The following is a 23,010-nucleotide window of genomic DNA, read 5'->3' on the forward strand; positions in this document are numbered from 1 at the left end:
GTCAAGCAGCAACATGTGCATCACTGCACACGTTTACTAAGCCCTTCTGCTTGGACATTCAAGTACGAAGGGACAGCCTTTTTGGTCACTCTGTCCTGCAGGAATTCCTGGTACAAACTTGCCCACAGTCCCTCCTTCTTGGATTGTATTGCTTGGGTAACTATTCTAAGGTAAGAAATTTGCGGCTAGATGTCGCAATCAGAGGGACGAGATATTTACCTTTGGATATGCCTTCTGGTGAAAACATAATGTAGCTGCAGATTCCTTACCGACCCACCTATCCATCCTGCCCTGCAGACAGGTTTTTAGGGTGAGGGCTGATCCGTTTCAGACCCTAGTTGTTCTAAACAGACCATTGTTAGTACAATTCATGGCTCCTTGCTCCTGGCGTGGAAAGTCGTTAAAAGTAGCTGCATCGGTGCACCGAGGTGGCGCCTATATGGGTGACGCAGACATCACTTCCGGTGCGGACGACGCCAGTGGCGCCACACAGAGGCTACTGACACCAGCTACCTGCATACAAGGGTATTGCTTTAGCTTAAGTCTTCCGGATCCAACCTGATGCTTGGGAAATTCTAAGGTAACAAATCTGCGGCTAGGTTATATCTCTACCAGATAAGACCTTACCGAAGATAAGTTACTTGTCCATCACTCCTTCTGATCACTACATGGTATGCTGCCACCACTGCGCTTGTGCTACATAATTCTTGGTAAAGGCAGCAGCCTTTCACCATCATGAGGGTAGCGCTATGGGTGCCACTCCTGGTCCAATAAGGCTGCCGTGCATGAGACAGGCATGTGACATGGCACACATGTATGATCCGTGTTCGCCCATGACAAGAAAAATCAGCACTAGGGATCCAAATACAATTGTAGCTGGGTCACTCAGGGCAGGGGTGCATGTCTGTCAACATACAAGGGAATTTTCCATCCAAACACATTTGTTTCTCCTTTTTCTTTGTATTTTACTTTGCATTTTATTTCCCCCCCTTACGATTTAACCCACCAAAACGTCAGAATGCTAACTTGCTAACTCTATCGACTAAGCTCTGATGTTGTGAAACAAAAAAGTTTCCATTGCCCATCATAAAGAATCTTATTTGAAGCAGCACTTAAATTAGCATAGCTTTGAGATGTGTGATGCAGTCATTGTTAGGAAAAGTCAATCATGCTGTCTTACAGCGCTTAATATTTTCATATGTGGGGGCGTGGTTTGGAAGCCGAGAGAGATGGCGGCTCTGTAATTCTCTCTGCCCGTGCGGAGGTCAATAAACGAATTTGGGACGTGTTTTACCGATCCAGTACCGCTACATGTTGATGAATAGGCAACCGGAATGTGAGAGGAGCATTTAGAGGGTATGCTCAAGGACTTCTGTGGCTGGGAAGTAGTGTTTCGGTTACTCCGAATGTTCCGCTCCGGTGGCTGCAGCGAGTGAGGCGGACAAGAAGACTGCGTGGCTGCCCAGAGTGTCGGCGGACGGAAATGCAAGGACCCTGACTGGGGTCGGAAATGATCGCTGGTGGCAGCGGTGGAGGGCCAGAACTCAGAGGGGGATCGTGAGTACTATAACCATTATCGGGTGACAACAGACCCGTGAGGAAAGGGAAACGCTGGCGCTACTCGCGCACACAAGATGGCGGCATAAGCTTCTTAAACGAAGATACTCTATCATTTAATGAAGTGCATCAGCGCTGGAAGAGTAGGATGTATTTAGCACCGATTCTCCTCCAGCCAGTGAGAGAAACAAAGGTGTGCGCCACTAGCGATCAAAGGAGGGCGGCATGAACTTACGAAACGGAATATCTGGCTCAGGCGTTGTTGTTTACCGGCGCTCGTTATGAGGGATAGAAATAAGGTCGACTCACCCATTTGAACAGTAGCGGCTGGCGCATGTACAATTTTTGGCAATATTGGCAATATTGGCATGAATACAAGAAAATGCAGAAGTATGGACTCAAACCGGAAACGGCAATGTAGAAAACGGTTGTGATTGTTGTGGCACATGAGAAGCAGGGACTGCTTTGCTGGATAAATGGCTATGGAATCAATGTTTGGTGATTTGTAGACCTGCGACTGAGCCCTGTGCTGCACCATGATGTTATAGGCTTAAGAACTTAATGGATGCCTAGGTTTAGGCTTGTGTAGTTCGCTCCTAATACACGGATGCATCAAGTGGCTACGCAGTCAAGCTTTTCGGGACGTAATTTAGGATAAATTCAACAGCTAGGCTGATAACGTGACTCTACTCGTGCAGGGCCTTGCACGCACATGGTGGCTCCCGAAATGGTGGCGCAAGCTTCCGGCCTCATATGAAAGTGCGCACTTCCTCACGGCGACTAAACAAGTACAGGAAGCGAACAGGTAGAGTGAACATCATATCAGCTCTTAGGTGGATTCAATTGGTAATTGTGCATTTAATTGTAGTAAGCTAGAAGAAGGAGTTGTTAGCACTCCATAGGGGGCGGCTGGAAGTATAGGGAGACCATCCAAAACGATCAAGGAGTCTACGCCACAAGCAGCCATGGCAGATAACAAAGAGCTAGCGAAAAGCTTGAAGAGGCTTAAATCTGACCAGTCGAATCCGAACTCGCCCAGCAAAGGGAGAAAAGACAGCCCTGATCCGATAGAAATGATACTTAACAGATTGGATGAAGTAAGGGATCTGGCTAAAGCGACCTAAGAGGAAGTAGCGGCGATCAGGCAAGATAACCGCGACACCAATGCAAAACTGGTAGAAGCAAAATCAAGGATTAGCAGACTCGAGGACATGGAAGTCAAGACATGTAGTGCCATTAAACGCCTATGCATAGCTGCGGACCAAACGACACAGAAACTCGCTGAGTTGGAGGACAGGAACAGAAGGGAGAATCTACGTATTTTTGGAATTCTGGAAGGTTCAGAAGATCAACAAGGGAATTGTGTGGCCTTTCTAGAATCTTGGTTCACTCAAGCTACTAACATGACCTTTCATCACCCGTTGGAATATGATAGGGCCCATAGAGTACCGGGCAGGATAAACAAGAATCAAAAAGGCCCTAGAGCTATTGTCTGTAAGCTACTACGCTACCAACATGTAGAACAAATTCTCAGCTTTGTGCGGAAAAACTACCATATTCTATGGAAATCTGCTAAAATCTACATTTCACAGGATTATAGTAAAGAGACGGTGGACGTTAGGAAGGCGTTCTTGGCGCTCCGACCGCTGTTGAAGAAAAGGGGCTTCCAATATGGTTTTATGGGTCCAGCAAAATATTGTGTGATTATCCAAGGTTCTCCGCACATTTTTTCAGATCCCCTGAAACTGAAACGTATGCTAGATGGCCCTGAAGACTTAGACATGGAAACAAGCAACCCCGAGAGTTCAGCGGACCAGGCCTCGGCCTCAGGTTACAAGTGAATGATCTTCGCTCACGCATTCCATGCAACTTTCATATGTGTTGCTCTTCCTCACTGTGGAGGGGTATTGAATGTACTAGACTCTGCTTAAGTTCTCTTATCATTGAGTGGCCTTTTTGATTATTGCAACTGTTATTGATCTTTTGGATATGGAGAATGTTTCTATTATTGCCTACTAGTATATTGAGCATCAGGTAATGAGAATCTGGCTACAAGCTGGTACGCTTATCATGTGGTATTACGAAGGGCTACGATAGTTGGTCATGTTGTTGTTTTCGTAATTCGCCCTAAGACCAGCAGGAAGCTATGATATTCACACTTCTTTCTCAAAGGGGTCCCTGAATCGAGATATATGTGCTGGGTTCCTAGATGTTGGTTTGCCTATGTTGCCTTAGTTAGCAGCAAACCACAGGTCTGCTGTGATAGTTCCTTTGTTCCAAACTTTTCTGAAGTGTACATGCACGGGGAGGATGCATTGCAATCTCTCTCCAATCACCATGCCTACTACGTACAGTTGGGGTGGGGAGGGTGGGGGGATGAGGGGATTTTGGGTCGGGATGTGTGTTCTATGTTTTTTGCTTTTGTTTCTTCGTGCTTGCATAGTCTTCATTGTTTTACTGCTTGGTGGTGGGGAAGGTTGTGGGCTCTACTATCGTACATGTGGGCCTTATAGATCTCAGGATGTTGTCTCTCTGTCATGCTACTGTTTGTACTATGTGAGATATATAATTATCGCTATGTAGGTACGATCTACTGATGTCACATAGTACAATTAATACTCCGTTGGGGGTATGTAATGTAGACAAACTGAAGATATTATCTCTTAATGTTAAAGGTCTGAACCAACCTGTCAAGAGACAAAAGATTCTAGACTATATACGGAGATTGAGAGGTGACATTGTTTTGCTACAGGAGACGAAGCTTGAGGCTAAGCAGTTCTACCATCTGAGGAATAAGTTTTATAATGAGGTTGTGGGTGCAGAGGCTGTGAACAAAAAGAATGGTGTTTTGATACTTGTTGCGAAGAAATCTAAGGTAGAGCTTTTGTCCTCCGAAGCGAGTGACGACGGGAGGTGGGTCACGGCCAAACTAAGTAGGGATAATACAGAGTTTTATGTCACGAACATCTATGCTCCTAACACCAGTGACCTCAAATTCTGGGAGGATCTGAATAAGCATATTGAAAATATCCCGGATAATGCTGTTCACATACTGGCTGGGGATTTCAATCTTCCAATGGATGCAACGTTGGATAGAGACTCCCACTGTCCCTTCAAAACAAATAAATCTCATAAAGCCTTCCTCAATTTATGTCAACGCTTTCACTTGGTGGATGCATGGAGGCTTCAAAGTCCCACAGGAAGAGACTATACTTTTTACTCCTCACCACATGATTCGTACTCCCGAATCGATTACATCCTCATATCACAGAACGGGGTCCCTAGAATAGAGTCTACTGCCATAGAACCACGAGTAATGTCTGATCACTCTTGCATCTCCTTATCCATTGCTAATGTCAAACCCTCCTCTCGTCAGACGTCTTGGCGCCTGAATGATGAAATCCTAAGTAATGAGCAACATCGGTCGACAATACAAGCTGCGATCTCTTCTTATCTGCAGGTTAACAAAGAGGGGGACACATATGATCTCATTAGGTGGGATGCCTTGAAAAGTACCATAAGGGGGGTGTGTATCAAAATCAGATCAGCAATGAACAAAGATTATAATGCGAATTTGGAGTCCTTGCAGAGTGAAATTGTAAACCTAGAGAGTAAACATCTGAAGGATAGGGATGATATGTCTCTTTATGCCTTGGCGAATAAAAAATACGAATACAATAAAATAGTTAGCGAGAGAGCGGGAGTTTGGCTTGATAAAAGAAGGAGATTTAAGCTTTGCAATTCTAATAAAGCTGGCAAGAGTCTAGCCTCGTACTTGAAGTTTAAGGTCCAGAAGAATTCTATTAGTGTCATTAAAGATGCCTTAGGGTTCTCACATTCGGAACCAGACAAAATAACAGAGGTGTTCAGTGTATTCTATGAAGACCTTTATGCAAAGAATAAAAAGGTGGAGGAAGACAGGATTAAGAGTTACTTAGATGAATGTGATCTTCCACAGCTCTCTGCTGAGGACCAGCTTAGTCTTAATGGCCCGATTAGTGCTCTAGAAATAGAAAATGCAATTAAAAGTCTGAAAACAGGAAAGGCCCCAGGCCCGGATGGCTTCACGGCTAAATTTTACAAAACCTTCCCCTCCCTATTAGTCGAGCCCCTCCTACATCTATTTCAAGAAATAAATAACTCAGGTGAGGTCAGAGGCACTCTAGCAGAAGCAATCATTGCAGTACTCCCTAAAGATGGGAAAGACCCGTCGCTCCCGAAAAATTACAGACCTATTTCACTGATTATTATAGATTGTAAGATCCTGGCTATGATACTTTCCGCCCGCCTCCTGAAGGTCCTTCCCCAGTTAGTCCATCCATCTCAAGCAGGCTTCCTTAAAAATAGATTGTCCAGTGACAATACAAGGATTCTGGCACATGTTTTAGAAAAGGCGAAATTCCTAGGCACACCCACAGCAGCAATAACACTGGATGCTGAAAAAGCCTTTGACAAGGTTGACTGGTCCTTCCTTGAAGCAGTCTTACACAAATTCAACTTAGGGGAAACATTCACAATACTGGTAATGTCCTTATACCGCTGCCCTTCAGCAAGAGTTAGGGCTGGTGGATCTTTCTCCTCCGCCTTCTGTTTAAAGCAGGGCACGAGGCAGGGATGTCCCCTGTCTCCTTCATTGTTCTTATTGGCAATTGAGCCGTTCTTATATCATATAAGAAATGACCCTAACATCGCAGTCATTCAATTTGGGGATTGCACGGTTAAATTAACGGCGTATGCGGACGATGTGCTTGTTCTGTCAGAGCTGAGGAGGCCATACCTGCACTCATGACTGATATTGAGGAATTTTCCAGGGTTTCTGGTTACAAACTCAATAAAGATAAAACGGAAGTCAAACTCCTGAACAACATAGGTGATAAAGGAATCATTGGGGACTCCGGTCTTACATGGCAGCCTAAGTGCTTTAAATATCTGGGGTTAGACTTTGATAAAGATTTGATCTCCACCCTGAAAATAAACGAAGAACTGACTCTAAAAAAGATATCCACACTGCTGGAAGGGTGGTCTCCAAAATTCCTCTCCTGGTGGGGTAGAGCGGAGACGCTCAAAATGATGTCTACTCCGTTGGTTAATTATCTGGCCAGCATGCTCCCTATGACGTTCTCGAACAACTTTGTTGCTACGGTAGATAAGCTGTTTGGTAGTTTCCTGTGGCGGGGTAAGAAAGCCAGGGTATCATTAAAGAAGCTGCAATTAGCAAAAGATAAAGGCGGCCTGGGTCTGCCCTCGTTCAGGAACTATCAGACAGCCTTCCTTTGTAAACAGGGAGCTCAGTGGTTGACAACATCCCCAATCTATACACCAATATGGATTAATATCAAAGAATCACTAGTGGACCATGCTCCTCTTGAAACCTTACTCACTATGGACCTGTCACATTTACCACACTCCAAATATATAATGCTAAATACTAGACGGGCTCTGCTTAGACTCGACCAAACACATAAAACAAAGCTGACATTCGCTAAATCATCTTTTATGTCCCTGTGGAGAAATCCCTATCTCAAGCATAATGGCAATAGACTCTTCTGGGACTCATGGTCCAAGAAGGGCATTAACTTGGCAAGGGATCTGTACGACGATAAAGATCCACTCCCGTTCTCGACCTTGCAACGGAAGTATGACCTTACTCCGATGGATTTTTATGATTTCTTGATAATCAAAGCGATACTAACTGCTCGTAATTTCTCTCCCTATACACCATGGTTAATAACCCATCTCCCACGTCTTATGTATGCGGGTCACTTCGTTTCTAAGGTGTATAAACTGTTATTGCCTTTGCCCAAGAAAGCTCACAGAAAGGTGGAATCGAAATGGGAAGCTGAACCGAATTTAACAGGAATAGATTTTGACTGGGATGTGATTCATAAGACTGCCCTTGCCAACAAAGTATCACCCATCCTATTCCAGACAAAATACATGCTTATAAACCGGGCATTCTGGACTCCGGATAAGCTTTTCAAATGTAAATTAAGGGATTCTCCTACATGCTGGAACTGCCAGTCAGGTTCCGGTGATCTTGCTCACATGTTATTCAGCTGTCCTTCTCTAAGAGTATACTGGGGGAAAATATTTGACTGCATTTCCCACGTATTCAAGATAAGGCCTGCACAGGACTTTGTATATGTAATTTTAGGGGCGCTTGACCCACAGTTATCAAATGATCAGGATCGCCAGCTTTTGGACTTAATGCTAACATTGGCGTGTAAAGTGGTTCTGTGCAAATGGAAAAGTGCAAATGAGGTAAACTTCAAAATCTGGCAGGAGTGGTTATCATTTCTGAGAGGTGCTAATAATCCGGCACTACAAGCATCTACATGGAGTCCGTCTAATAGAAATCTGTGGAAATCACTAGACGCATCTTCATTTCACTATGAGCCACCTTTATGCAATATATGATGATCTTGTTACATTGGCCTGTGGCATCTGAGAGTACGTTTGTTGTCATCCACTAGAGCCTAAACCGCTACATCCACACATTGAGTGTTATGTATGTATCTGTATATCGATGATGCAAGCAAGAGTTGATTTACTTTATATTATTTGCATTTGTGTAATTGTTCATCAATAACTGAATCGAATCTTTTCTGTAACGGAAGAATTACTGTATTGTCTTTACTTTTGGTTTTCTACTTCACTAAAAACGATTTGAAATAATAAAAAAACATATATATATTTTCATATGTGACCCGTATTCACTCTCTCTTACAGATACGTTCCATGGAATATGCATGAGGCTGAAAGAGGTGTTTTTGACTTCAGTGGAAACCTAGATATCGGGTATGGCGTGTTTATTCCTTTTTTGTTTTTATTGACTTGGTAAAAAAAAAAACAAGAAAAGAGAATTGTAAGATTGTAGGGCTTTAGTACAAACTTTATCTTTGATATAAAAATGCAAAGGGAAATGTATTTGCTTTTCATTTATTAATGTGAAAATGTGTATGAAATGTCAATTTCTATTTTGTAATGTCTGTAATGATATTGCTGGGACTGTAAAACTCAAGATATTGTCTCTGGTTTTGATCATATGTTGGAAGTGTTTCCATGCTGTGCACCGAACTGCGGTTATTGTGTTAGAGGACGCAGTGCTTAGCAGTGTGATCAAAGTTTATAGTTTTCAGTTTAGCTGGCAGCTCTCAACAGCGCTGGAGTTACCTTTATGATATTATGATCCGGCAGATTTCTTCAGTTATTCCGTGCCTGTCCAGTTGGTGATGGGTGGTTTATTGCTCTGCACAGGTACACTATTGGGCAGTGGACATGACCCACAGCAGTTTTGCCAAATGTGAGTGTACACGAGCCAAACAGTATAACATGATTGTTATGCATCCTGTAAGAACTGCAGTACTCTGCCCAACTGCTAAGTGTTATATTAGTTTTAGTGTGCGTCAGGAGGGTTATATCTTGTATTGTATTGTAATTACATTTATATAACACTTATTACCCGTGACAAGATATTAAAGTGCTTTACACTGAGCAGCATGCTTTCCCGGGACCAAAGTTAGTGTTTTTGTTTCCAGTATTTATTGGGATTTTCCTTGCACTCTTAAGGAAAACATTCCTTGCATTTACCACAGTTTCTATGTGGAAGATTACATTAATAGGCGTTAGCTGTAATCTTTAGAGTTAGGGGGTATGTGAATTAATGTCAATGGATGGCCGTATTAATAGATGAGTTACAGGAGATTAGGTATTGTTAGGTTTCAGGTACTACCTTTAAAGGATAGATTATAATAAGCTTTGAAATGAAATGTGGGCAGATGGCTAAAGTACATTATTTGACATTAAGGCAAGCATGAATATGACTTAGAGTAAGCTGTGTTTAGAGAGAGGAGCAGAGCATGCAACATAGTAGAGGGTATTTCCTCTCCTCTTAGCTGAAAGAAAAGTAGAGAAGCTGCAAGCTGTAAGTCAAGGTCAGTTGTCATTGGAATACAGATGTGGGTTTTTGAGATCGGGTGTAATCTGAGGATGAAAAACTGTAGAAGAAACATGTTTTGTATGTGAAGTACTAGAACCAGTAGAATCAGGCAGACATTCTTTTCCCTGAAAGGCTCCTTCTAGACGTCTGCTTTAACAAGAACAGCTAATCAAATCAAGGGATGAAAGCATAAAGTAATGGCTGGACACACACATTTGGGAATATGGAGAGCTTTAGGCTGCGCTTAAAGGCAGCAGTAACCTTATGATCATAGCAACATTAGAGAGTATACGGGGGAAATAGTACAGATTAACAGTAGATCCTGGAAATGCTGGTGCAGATGTCTTATAATGTTCACCCTTAAAGTTTGGCACAGTGTATTGATTACAAAAGTAAAGTGATATTCATTTTGAATGCCCTTGGTTTAGCATGAAATAAGATGAGGCTGCGGACAGCTTCCCCATAAAATGGAAGTGTATTGCATGCACTCTTGCAGCTGGAGGGTGAAGACCCCAACAATGAAGTGAGGAGAATCAAGGATTACTTTTAGTATTTCCATTAACTTTGTTAGCAATGGAGTGCTAAGTAGTTTATTCTTTGTATATGGTTGGGATGAAGGTTAGGATTGCAGTTTCTGTTCAAGGTGCTGAAGTTTTTAAGTCTGGCCTGCTTATTGTCCGACACCAATTGCTGCTTCCAAAAGGTTAATAGTGCAGAGAGGAACATTTATAAACACCTGACCTCTCCAGGGAACAGTTTCCAGTCATATTTTAGGGAACAGAAGCATGGTCATATTGTGTTTTTACTCTTTGTTTGCTCCATCCTACCAGGGAGACCATATCCGGAGGAACTTCTTTAGACACACAAGACTTCATAAATTATCCTCTTGGCAGACAAACAACAGTTCATTCTCCTCCTGCACACAACTTGTGATTCTCCCACTCCTTAGCAAAGTCATGTCATGCCAGCATCAGCCCGAAACTGGTGCTAGGATGCTTGTTTCCAGTCCAGGGAGGACCTGGCCTGGCAGCTCGGGCTGGACTGTTCCCTTTAGGTTCAGGGTCAAGACTGATTTGCATATGGCTGGGTCCAAACTGGAATGGCATGGTGAGCAAAACAACGATGGATTTAGGCCCAGATCTCTGTACTGGGGTGAATGTATGACATTGTTCTGCATTCTGTCCATCAATTGTTCTTTTTGCATTTGTCACCCGAGTGGGAAGGGTTTGCCCAGACGTGGGTCCCGTGCTCTCCATGCCACTGGAGTCAAGCTATCCTGGCTGATGAGATCTGAAAGCCCGAAACCGGTCCTAGGATGCTTGTTTCCAGTCCAGGGAGGACCTGGCCTGGGAGCTCGGGCTGGACTGTTCCCTTTGGGAGCAGGGTCAAGACTGATTTGCATATGGCTGGGTCCAAACTGGAATGGCATGGTGAGTAAAAAAACTATGGATTTAGCCCCAGTACTGAGGTGAATGTATGACATTTTTCTGCATTTTGTCCATCAATTGTTTTTTTTTGCATTTGTGACCCCGAGTGGGACGGGTATGCCCAGACGTGGGTCCCATGCTCTCCATGCCACTGGAGACTAGCTATCCTAGCTGATGAGGGCTGAAAGCCCGAAACTGATCCTAGGATGCTTGTTTCCAGTCCAGAGAGGACCTGGCCTGGCAGCTCGGGCTAGACTGTTCCCTTTGGGAGCAGGGTCAATACTGATTTGCATATGGCTGGGTCCAAACTGGAATGGCATGGTGTGCAAAAAACAATGGATTCTGGCCCAGATCTCTGTACTGGGGTGAATGTATGACATTGTTCTGCATTCTGTCCATCAGTTCTTTTTGCATTTGTCACCCTGAGTGGGATGGGTATGCCCAGACGTGGGTCCCATGCTCTCCATGCCACTGGATTCTAGCTATCCTGGCTGATGAGGGCTGAAAGCCCGAAACAGGTCCTAGGATGCTTGTTTCCAGTCCAGGGAGGACCTGGCCTGGCAGCTCGGGCTGGACTGTTCCCTTTAGGTTCAGGGTCAAGACTGATTTGTATATGGTTGGGTCCAATCTGGAATGGCATGGTGAGCAAAACAATGCTGGATTTAGGCCCAGATCTCTGTACTGGGGTGAATGTATGACATTGTTCTGCATTCTGTCCATCAATTGTTCTTTTTGCATTTGTCACCCAGAGGGGGACGGGTATTCCTAGACGTGAGTCCCGTGCTCTCCATGCCACTGGAGTCAAGCTGTCCTGGCTGATGAGGGCTGAAAGCCCGAAAACGGTCCTAGGATGCTTGTTTCCAGTCCAGGAAGGACCTGGCCTTGCAGCTCGGGCTGGACTGTTCCCTTTGGGAGCAGGGTCAAGACTGATTTGCATATGGCTGGGTCCAAACTGGAATGGCATGGTGAGCATAAAAACTATGGATTTAGGACCAGATCTCTGAATCGGGGGGAATGTATGACATTGTTCTGCATTCTGTCCATCAATTGTTCTTTTTCCATTTGTCACCCCGAGTGGGACGGGTATGCCTAGACGTGGGACCCGTGTTCTTCATACCACTGGAGTCAAGCTATCCTAGCTGATGAGGGCTGAAAGCCCGAAACCGGTCCTAGGATGCTTGTTTCCAGTCCAGGGAAGACCTGGCCTAGCAGCTCGGGCTGGACTGTTCCCTTTGGGAGCAAGGTCAAGACTGATTTGCAAATGGCTGGGTCCAAACTGGAATGGCATGGTGAGCAAAAAAACGATGTATTTAGACCCAGATCTCCGTAATGGGGTGAATGTATGACATTGTTCTGCATTCTGTCAATCAATTCTTCTTTTTGCATTTGTCACCCCTAGTGGGACGGGTATGCCCAGACTTGGGTCCTGTGCTCGCCATGCCACTGGAGCCAAGCTATCCTGGCTGATGAGGGATGAAAGCCCTAAACCGGTCCTAGGATGCTTGTTTCCAGTCCAGAGAGGACCTGGCCTGGCAGCTCGTGCTGGACTGATCCCTTTGGGAGCAGGGTCAAGACTGATTTGCATATGGCTGGGTCCAAACTGGAATGGCATGGTCTGCAAAAAAACAATGGATTCAGGCCCAGATCTCTGTACTGGGGTGAATGTATGACATTTTTCTGCATTCTGTCCATCAATTCTTCTTTTTGCATTTGTCACCCCGAGTGGGATGGGTATGCCCAGACGTGGGTCCCATGCTCTCCATGCCACTGGATTCAAGCTATCCTGGCTGATGAGGGCTGAAAGCCCGAAACGGGTCCTAGGATGCTTGTTTCCAGTCCAGGGAGGACCTGGCCTGGCAGCTCGAGCTGGACTGTTCCCTTTAGGATCAGGGTCAAGACTGATTTGCATATGGTTAGGTCCAATCTGGAATGGCATGGTGAGCAAAACAATGCTGGATTTAGGCCCAGATCTCTGTACTGGGGTGAATGTATGACATTGTTCTGCATTCTGTCCATCAATTGTTCTTTTTGCATTTGTCACCCCGAGTGGGACGGGTATGCCCAGTTGTGGGTCCTGTGCTCGCCATGCCACTGGAGTCAAGCTATCCTCGCTTATGAGGGCTGAAAGCCCTAAACCGGTCCTAGGATGCTTGTTTCCAGTCCAGGGAGGACCTGGCCTTGCAGCTCGGGCTGGACTGTTCCCTTTGGGAGCAGGGTTAAGACTGATTTGCATATGGCTGGGTCCAAACTGGAATGGCATGGTGAGTAAAAAAACTATGGATTTAGGCCCAGATGTCTGTACTGGGGTGAATGTATGACATTGTTCTGCATTCTGTCCATCAATTGTTCTTTTTGTATTTGTCACCCCCAGTGGAACGGGTATGCCCAGACGTGGGTCCCGTGCTCTCCATGCCACTGGAGTCAAGCTATCCTGGCTGATGAGGGCTGAAAGCCCATAACCGGTCCTAGGATGCTTGTTTCCAGTTCAGGGAGGAACTGACCTGGCAGCTCGGACTGGACTATTCCCTTTGGGCTCAAGGTCAAGACTGATTTGCATATGGCTGGGTCCAAACTGGAATGGCATTGTGAACAAAAAAACGATGGGTTTAGGGCCCAGATCTCTGTACTGGGGTGAATGTATGACATTGTTCTGCATTCTGTCCATCAATTGTTCTTTTTGCATTTATCACCCTGAGTGGGACGGGTATGCCCAGACGTGGGTCCTGTGCTCGCCATGCCACTAGAGCCAAGCTATCCTGGCTGATGAGGGCTGAAAACCTTAAACTGGTCCTAGGATGCTTGTTTCCAGTCCAGGGAGGACCTGGCATGGCAGCTCGGGCAGGACTGTTCCCTTTGGGAGCAGGGTTAAGACTGATTTGCATATGGCTGGGTCCAAACTAGAATGGCATGGTTAGTAAAAAAAAGTATGGATTTAGGCCCAGATGTCTGTACTGGGGTGAATGTATGACATTGTTCTGCATTCTGTCCTCAATTGTTCTTTTTGCATTTGTCACCCCGGGTGGAACGGGTATGCCTAGACGTGGGTCCCGTGCTCTCCATGCCACTGGAGTCAAGCTACCCGGCTGATTTGGGCTTAAAGCCCAAAACCAGTCCTAGGATGCTTGTTTCCAGTCCAAAGAGGACCTGACCTGGCAGCTCGACTGAACTGTTCCCTTTGGGAGCAAGGTCAAGACTGATTTGCAAATGGCTGGGTCCAATTTTTATGGCATGTCGAGGAAAAAAACGATGGATTTAGACCCAGATCTCTGTACTGTGGTGAATGTCTGACATTGTTCTGCATTCTGCCCATCAATTGTTCTTTTTCCATTTGTCACCCCTAGTTGGACGGGTATGCCCAGACTTGGGTCCCCTGCTCTCAATGCCACTGGAGTCAAGCTATCCTGGGTGATGAGGGCTGAAAGCCTGAAACTGGTCCTAAGATGTTTGCTTCCAGTCCAGGGAGGACCTGACCTGGCAGCTCGGGCTGGACTGTTCCCTTTGGGTGCAAGGTCAAGACTGATTTGCATATGGCTTGGTCCAAACTGGAATGGCATGGTGAGCAAAAAAACAATGGATTTAGACCCATATCTCTGTACTGGGGTGTATGTATGAAATTGTTCTGCATTCTGTCCATCAATTGTTCTTTTAGCATCAGGCCTAGAGCATACAGGTTAAATTTATGATTGGGAAATTCCAGATTGTCCCTTAAGTCTAGCACTGCATTATGGTGGTCAGGCGCCACCTCCACTCTAAGACAGACTCCAGTTCGGCATATACCCTATTTCATAAGGACGGGACCTTGGCACACTCCTATATGTTGCAGTAGAAGATACCTTACCGGTCCATACATTTTATGAACTTGTGAAATGGCACCAACCGGAAGCATGGATTATGTGTAATAACGGAGCACACGGAGGATCTTGGCCTGTATTAGTCATACTCTAAACTGAATGAACTGCTTCCCTGGGGTGTTCGAGTGCTTCTCCCTGTCCAAATTGTACTGCACACCCAGTTTAATGCCCTATCTTTGGATTCAGGCAGGAATTATATCTGATAGGACTGCAAGCCAAACCCTCTAAGAGATGAAAATGTCCTACCTTTGAATTCAGGCAGGAATGATGCCTGATAAAACCGCATGACCCCCCCCCCCCCCCAGACTAACGGAAATAAAATGCAATGCTGATAAAAATAGAAGAGAAAAAGTGAACCATCTCAGGTTTTCTATTCAGATTAAAGTGACTGTCGCATTTGTTATTACTGGACTGAAAATTATTGATATTTACAAATAGAAAAATGATTTTAAGGTGTAGACCACCAGAAGCTCATTCATAGTTGTTGATAGTGATTCATAATTAGTGACTGTGAAACTGGGAAACCTACCAGCGCATAACCAAGTCTTTGAGAGCCGTCCTGCTGGGTCAAGGAGCTGACACGAGCGCACCAGGGAGGAGGAGGAGGCGGAAATCCACCCGTAGCAGCGCAGCCACCGCCCGGTCCTTCTCCGCCGCTGTTGCATTACCACTGCTGCACGGCCGCTTTGTGGGGAGGACCGAGGGGAGCAGGGAAACCACAACTCCCAAGCGGCGCTGTTACTGGCAACACGCGCCAGGAGGCGCATAAATTAAACGTCAGAGCCGGGGTAGTGGGGAAACCTACCAGCGCATAATCAAGTCTTTGAGAGCCGTCCTGCTGGGTCAAGGAGCTGACACGAGCGCACCAGGGAGGAGGAGGAGGAGGAAATCCACCCGTAGCAGCGCAGCCACCGCCCGGTCCTTCTCCGCCGCCGTTGCATTACCACTGCTGCACGGCCGCTGTGTGGGGAGGACCGAGGGGAGCAGGGAAACCACAACTCCCAAGCTCCCTTGCGGCGCTGTTACTGGCAACGCGCGCCAGGAGGCGCATAAATTAAACGTCAGCGCCGGGGGAGTGGGGAAACCTACCAGCGCATAACCAAGTCTTTAAGAGCCGTCCTGCTGGGTCAAGGAGCTGACACGAGCGCACCAGGGAGGAGGAGGAGGCGGAAATCTACCCGTAGCAGCGCAGCCACCGCCCGGTCCTTCTCCGCCGCCGTTGCAGTACCACTGCTGCACGGCCGCTGTGTGGGGAGGACCGAGGGGAGCAGGGAAACCACAACTCCCAAGCTCCCTTGCGGCGCTGTTACTGGCAACGCGCGCCAGGAGCCGCATAAATTAAACGTCAGCGCCTGCGTCGCGGGAGCGCGCAGGAGCGCCCGGGGCGAAGCCCGGGCAAAGGGCGGGCCGTCTGTGGCCGTCCGGGGACGAAGGAGGACGGGACGGGCCACCCCCCTTACATTTTGACTATTTTGACTATTCCATATCCCCGATATTCACAACAGGAAATCTAAAGAGAAGTACCTGCCTTAAAATCTATTGTTCAGCGGGTGACCACTCCTGTTAATAACCATCATGTCAACAAGGGGTAGTCGGAGTAAGACTGCGGCAGGAGGAGGTAAGGTTACTGGCCCAATTGATAACTTTATTACAAGGGCCAATGAGGCCATAGATCATGGAATATCACTCTTGGAACGCAGAGTTTCTTTAGATCTGGCACATGCTAAACGCTCATCATTGGGCCTTATTGCCTCAGCTAACACCCCAAACCGGGATAATGACACTGGTGCTATGCCTGGAGTTAGAGTGGAAATTCACAGTATGCCTAACATAGTTGACTTGTCAGCAACACAGTCACTCTCAGATTCTCAGCTAAGTCTGGAAAGATCCCCAAATCTAGATTTAACTGATAATTTTAACATACAACTGGACCTGGTTACCAATTCGATCCCAGCTGTGAGCCCTTTTCAGATTCAGGTCTCGATCCCTATATTGGAGTCTGAGTTACCTCCTACCACTACGACGGATACCACACATGTCTCTGCTACTGACCCGATTTTGATTGCAGACTCGGATTTGGTGGCCGCTAATTCTATCCCTGCAACAGATCCAGTCATTACTCACACACTGGAGGAGCCAAGCCCAAGAGCGCTGAGAGGTCTAAGGGAGGGAGCCATACAGAAACAGCCTAGAGGTTCAAACACATCTATACCCAAGGGGAACCCTCTACCACAGAGAAAGCAGGAGAAAGGTCCACCCAATATCTCAAAAAAGGGCAATAAGAAAGAAATACAGGGTTGGAACACATAGGGGACTTGCCCACCTTGGGGATATCATGTAAAGACTGTTCCTCAAATAGCCAACTGATAATGAGAGTTGGGAAACTTATAAGCGCCCATTTGGCAACCATAGATGCAAGACTAGGGAACATAGAAAAACAATTAACTGAATTAAGTACCTAAGTCAGAAGCCCCCCTATAAAAGCAACGCCCACAATAGAGGCAGCAAAATCTCGTACCCCCCAATCACTGGGCCAACCCGCAAAAAAAGCTGTGGTAGCCTCAAACATCAAACCCAAGCCATCTTTGGCTCCTAAGGACGTAGTAAACAGACCAACCCCTCCCACTGTAAATACAAATTCGCAAGGGAATCCACCAAAACCGCAGGGCGGGAGTTCCAATAGCAATAAGGATGGGAATAAAGGAAACAAAGAGAGATTTGCCGCCAATTTGCCCCCAGGCTCAAGCCCTTTTGTAGTTGTGATGACGGGGGTTCCAGAGACATTAGATAACATTGATGAACCCACCTGGTCCCTACTAAACAAGGTCAACCACTGGCTAAATAACAACAGGCCCCTACCCCCATACTGTAAAAGTAAAATTTTAACAGTCAGGAGAGTACCGTGGGTGGGCCATGAGAGAAAGAAAACACAGGGTGACTGTGTGATTATTAATTTCGAGGACCCACGCACAGTAGATTATATCTGTTCCTGGAGAAGTGAGGGGTATAGTGAAGGCATTGAGACAAGGCACCTTTCCTTCTTCTATCCATCTAGGAGTCATGCTAGGCTTGATTATCATGACCATGGCTCCGATGGAGGTGCCGGGTGGGGCAGAGGGACTCGGGGAACAATTGAGGAGAGACAACTATAGAAATCCGCAGAGAAGCATAATAAGTAGGGATGTCCACGGGGGAATCCCAACCTTCAACAGATTTAGCAGCCTAGAGATGGTTGATTGACTTCCACCACCGACTAGGCTGCAAAATATCAAACTGGAGGGAGATAATCAGGGCAGTCATAGTAAGGTGATGAAGACCAAAGAGGCCTGTGTCGAGGAGGTCCCTAGTACACCCCCAGGTCCAATTAGCCCAAGGATGGCACGATAAGGGAAGAGCTAGCAGGTGGTACCATCAAGGAGGCCGTGGTATTCGAGCCCCAAGATCTAAGTATCCCCCAAAAAGTTCTCGATATATACACAACCCATGGGAAACAACACCTAAAAAAGCAACCTAACAACGAGCTTAGGATCCTTAGTTGGAATGTCGCAGGACTCCAACAGCGGGTGTCGGATCTGGAATGGTTAAACATCCTATCCGAAAAAGACATAATACTGCTGCAAGAGACATGGGCTACCTCTGCTGTAGACATAGAGGGCTTCCACTGCTATAGTATCAATGCTCAAAAACCTGTTTTTGGACGTCCAATTGGAGGTCTATTGATCGGGTTCAGGATAACTTTAGGGGGGGTCCATTAAACTAATACCTACTAAAAGTCCAAATATTCAAATAATTGAGTTTACACGTAGGTTCCCTTTTTACTTGATTAATTTTTACAATAATGATTTCCATTCTATCCCAAACAAGAATTATATAGAATTATTTGGAAATCTATCAAAAATAGCCGAATCATCCAACAACTGTGTGAGCAATAGGATTATCTTAGCCGGGGATTTTAATGCGAAGTTTCCCAAAGCTAAAGAGGGCACCACACAAATGGATAGGGCCACTAAACGGGGCAGGGAACTAGAAAGTTTTATTAATGAACACATCTTAATGGATATAATGGACATAAGTAAGACCAATGCACCCACATACATCCCAACCTTCAGAGGCAGAGATTTCTCTAGCACAGTGGACTATATTTTTATGTCAGCAGAATTAATAGACAGAGTCACTATGGCTAGAGTTCTAGAAACTGCCTTCAGAGACCATAATGCACTGGAAGTGAACATAAGATTAGGATCCTCCAATGCCCCTGCTTGTACCCCTGGAGCTAGGGATATCATGCCCTCAACCAACAACCTAAGGCTGAAATGGAGGGGGGTGGATAGTGGCTGTATCATGAATACAATTAAAAGCAACCACCGACCCATAGTTGATTCCTGTTCACTTACTGATGGGAATCATCAGAGGATAGTTAGAGATGTTATTAATCTTTGCAATATTATAAAGACCCTTTTAAGTGTTCCCAATAAAAGGACTAATTATGAGCCCAGGTGGTTCGATAGCAGTTGTTCAGCAGCAAATAAGGCTCTTCGTAGGGCTTTAAACTCTAAACCCAGATGTCAAACAGAAGTACGGACTGCCAGACAAAATTACAAAATAGCTATAGGGATAAGGAAGGCTGCTATAGTGGAAGAGCACTGGGAGGAATTAACTGTCTCCGCCGCTGTGGGGAATGGTGCTACCTTTTGGCCTGCAGTAAGAAAGATGCGGGATATGGGTAAGCAGTTATCCCCAATAAGTTGCACCATCTCAAGTCAGCAATGGGAACAACATTTCTCCACAATATATGCTAACCCGGGCACTTCTATAGAAGACTAAAGTCCCGGTAATTTGCAACCACTAGACATAACTATGGGGGAGGTCACCGCGGCCATTAACCAGAGCCTTGGCAACAAGGCGCCTGGGCCTGATGGCTTCCCAATAGATATAATCAAACACAAGCCGGAATTTTGGGGACCTATCCTTGTAAATGTCTTTAATAGTCTCCCGCTGGTCCTAATTCCTGACACCTGGTCAACAAGTATAATAGTCCCTATTTACAAAAAGGGTGAAAGATCTGACCCCGCAAATTACAGGCCCATTTCGCTCTTGGATAACACCCTGAAAATCCTGGGCCGGGTACTGTATAATAGAGTGAATGATTGGGCTGAGGAAGCGGGGGTGTTGGATCGATGCCAGATGGGTTTTAGAAGTAAGGTCGGGACTACTGAACAATGCCTGAATTTAAATCTTATAATTAGTAAATATAATATAGCTAGGGCTTCGCCTATTTACTTAGCATTCATGGACTTATCCTCCGCATTTGACTTGGTAAACAGGTCAAAACTGTGGTCGACCCTTCTGTCCTATGGTCTTGATGAGCCCTTAGTGCACTTTCTGGCCTATTTACACACAGACACAAAAGCGCAGGTACGGATTGGCATGGAGGGCGCAATTTCTGGGGCAATTAAGGTTGAAAGAGGTGTGAGGCAGGGGTGCGTTTTAGCACCCCTGTTGTTTATTATTTACATAAACGGATTGAGTGACTCTTTGAAGAGGGCGACCACTGATGTCCCCAAAATTAAAGGGGGATTGCTACCCGCACTTCTGCACGCCGACGATGCGGTGCTCATGGGATTAACACCAAACGCCTTACGTGCTTTGGTTGAGAACTTTGCACACTATATGGGGAACCTTGATCTTAAAGTAAATTTAAAAAAATCTTTTATTATGTCCTGTGGGCCGGGGTCCAGACAACTTAATTTTATTACTGTAGGACAGGACAAGTTGCATTCAACAAAACATTCCCCTACTTAGGTATGGTTTTTGCTGCGAACGGCCTGTGGAGTGGGCATCTTGCCCATGCCACAGGCAAGTTCTCAAAAGCCATAAATTCAATTCTTTCTCTCCCACGGCCAAAGAGGACTGGAGCAACTAAAGCGATTTTAAAGATATACAGATTGCAGTGTGCCCCGGTAGCAACCTATGGTGCCGAGATCTGGGGGGTAGTAAAAACTCCCAGCCTGCAAATAGAAGAAAATCGGTTGTGCAGGAAACTACTGGGAGCCCCAATTTCCTCATCTGGGTACATCTGCCATGCTGAACTAAATTTGCCCTACATAAATGACTTCATCGCAGCAAGGCCTGCCCTGTTCTGGCTGGCTATTTGGGTCAATGACTGTGCTACCCTAACACAGGACATTCTGAAGGAGTGCTTGGACTGTGATAAAGGGATGAGCATTCCATGGCTTCGAGCGACGCAGGAAAGTCTGACCAGTGTAGGCAAAGGCCACCTTTTTGACGATCCTTCTCAGATTAAGAACACTGATAAAAAGGAAGTACAATCTGGACTATATGCCCTTTTTAGGAAAAAGAGGTTGGAAGAAGAATTGCGAAAACAAACTTTTGAGACCTATGTGAATAATGTAAATAATGACCTATTGTTGCAACAAATCCCTTTATATTTAAGACTGCCAATGACCAATTGGGAGAGATCGTTATTATTTCGTATGAGAGCAGGGACCATAAAATTCTCACTCTGTTTTCCCCTTGGCCATAGTATGATGAACTCGGGAAATATGCCTTGCCCATGCGATGGAGTTAGCAGGCAAAATGATCTACATTTCTTTTTTAATTGCAAATTTTATATGAAATACACCAAATGGTTTTTAGCCCCATATTTTAAAAAACACAGACCACTTTCCCTGAATCAATCCTACTCTATGCTCCTAAAATTAGAGAACGATGAATTGATTTTTCGTGTAAGTTCTTTTTTGAGAGTTATCTCCTATACACGTAAAACGATGGAATGCCCTTGAATTATTTATGTGTCCCACAGTTGTCAAAGCACTTTGCACTTTAATAACTGGTTTATATGGAATGTTTACATCTGTGTTTGTATGCGCCTTTTGTAGTACATAGTTCTTGGGATGAATTTAAATTCTTACAATTCCACTGTATTTTAAATGTGTTGCTTTTATGGATTTGCTGAAATCCGAATAAAGATTTTTGAATTGAAAATTGAATAGTGACTGTGAACCAGCATGTTTGTCATAACTGTGCCAAGATTAAGCTCAAAGACCTACCTGTGTGGGCCAAAACCTAAGAATCGTTGACACCGTGGACAGAATGCACATTTTGGCAAGCTGTGCTTGGTGTGTGTGTCAGTGCTTGTGACTCTAGATTATCCTGGCTTCTCTGTGTTTGCAGATTTCCAAAAGTGTGCCACATGAGCAGTTCAGTCAAGATGTGTACAATAGCAGTGGGCTCACAGAACGACACACCGGAGGACGAATGTCAAGCTTGGGCGCCATGATTTACAGAGTGAAGGCGCATTCAAGTCTTTTAAAAAGCCCTTTTCAATATGGTGATCACTCCATAGCATGTGGCCTGGGAATACCACTCAAGATGAATACGGCCCTTTTCCTGTGATGGCAGACAGATCCTGTTAGACCATGTATAAGGAGTCAGCTATGAATAAAGGCTGCATCATATTTATTCACTTATCTTTGGTCACGTTCTTCATCCCTTTGCTTTTATTTCTTGTCCAGATTTTTTTTACTTCGGGGAGATGGAACTTCTTTTGGCAATTCTCGGATTTCGGTCTGGCCTTTGTTTCCGCCCTGGGATTCGACGCTGGCCATTCTTATGATTACTACTCTGCTTCTTCAAATAAGACTCTTAAAGCTACTTGATTCTTGTTGAACACTTTTGCAGGACAGGTGCCTCCTTCGTGATTATTGGCCATCACGTACAATCATTTTTCAACAAACATCCACCATCCAAATTTCTTTATTGTAACCAAGTAGACGCGTTTCGGCGACATAGCCTTTCTCAATACTGGTTAACAAGATTCGTATCAGTTGCGAGCGTTTTTAATTAATTCTGTTCTCATTCCCATTGGTTGATGTCTCCTAGCAAGAGAAAGTGGAGTGACGTTATTCAAGTTGTTAACATTAACATCCGCCATGACAGTGTGTTGAATTTTATATTTGTTTATTTTATTAATGGCTTTACGCGTGCCCCTTTGCAATATTTAGTGATGTTTAAACCATAATGGATCTCATATATGGCACGACTCTTTGACACACTGTCATATTGTACAATTACAGTTCTCCTTTAGCAACTTCAACATTCGTAGGCTCAAGCAATATTGATTTGCCTCTCTCGTCTGGCTGCTTTTCTAACACGATAAATATAGATAATATGGAGGGTTAAAATTATGTCAGAGGGCGAAGAAACCATATACACC

General features: G+C 45.2%; 1 protein-coding gene across 2 annotated transcripts in view; it reads left to right on the top strand.

The window, feature by feature from the left end:
- GLB1L2 (galactosidase beta 1 like 2) overlaps nucleotides 1-23,010 on the top strand; it is a 1,156,973-nt gene that overhangs the window by 240,340 nt on the left and 893,623 nt on the right. For both annotated transcript variants that reach the window (XM_086956948.1, XM_086956947.1), the window contains exon 3: nucleotides 8,287-8,355. In XM_086956948.1, the coding sequence (XP_086813074.1) occupies nucleotides 8,287-8,355 (69 nt within the window). The remainder of the gene's footprint in view (nucleotides 1-8,286; nucleotides 8,356-23,010) is intronic.

The sequence above is a fragment of the Lissotriton vulgaris genome, chromosome 2_1, assembly GCF_964263255.1.
Source record: "Lissotriton vulgaris chromosome 2_1, aLisVul1.2, whole genome shotgun sequence".
Taxonomy (NCBI): Eukaryota; Metazoa; Chordata; class Amphibia; order Caudata; family Salamandridae; genus Lissotriton; species Lissotriton vulgaris.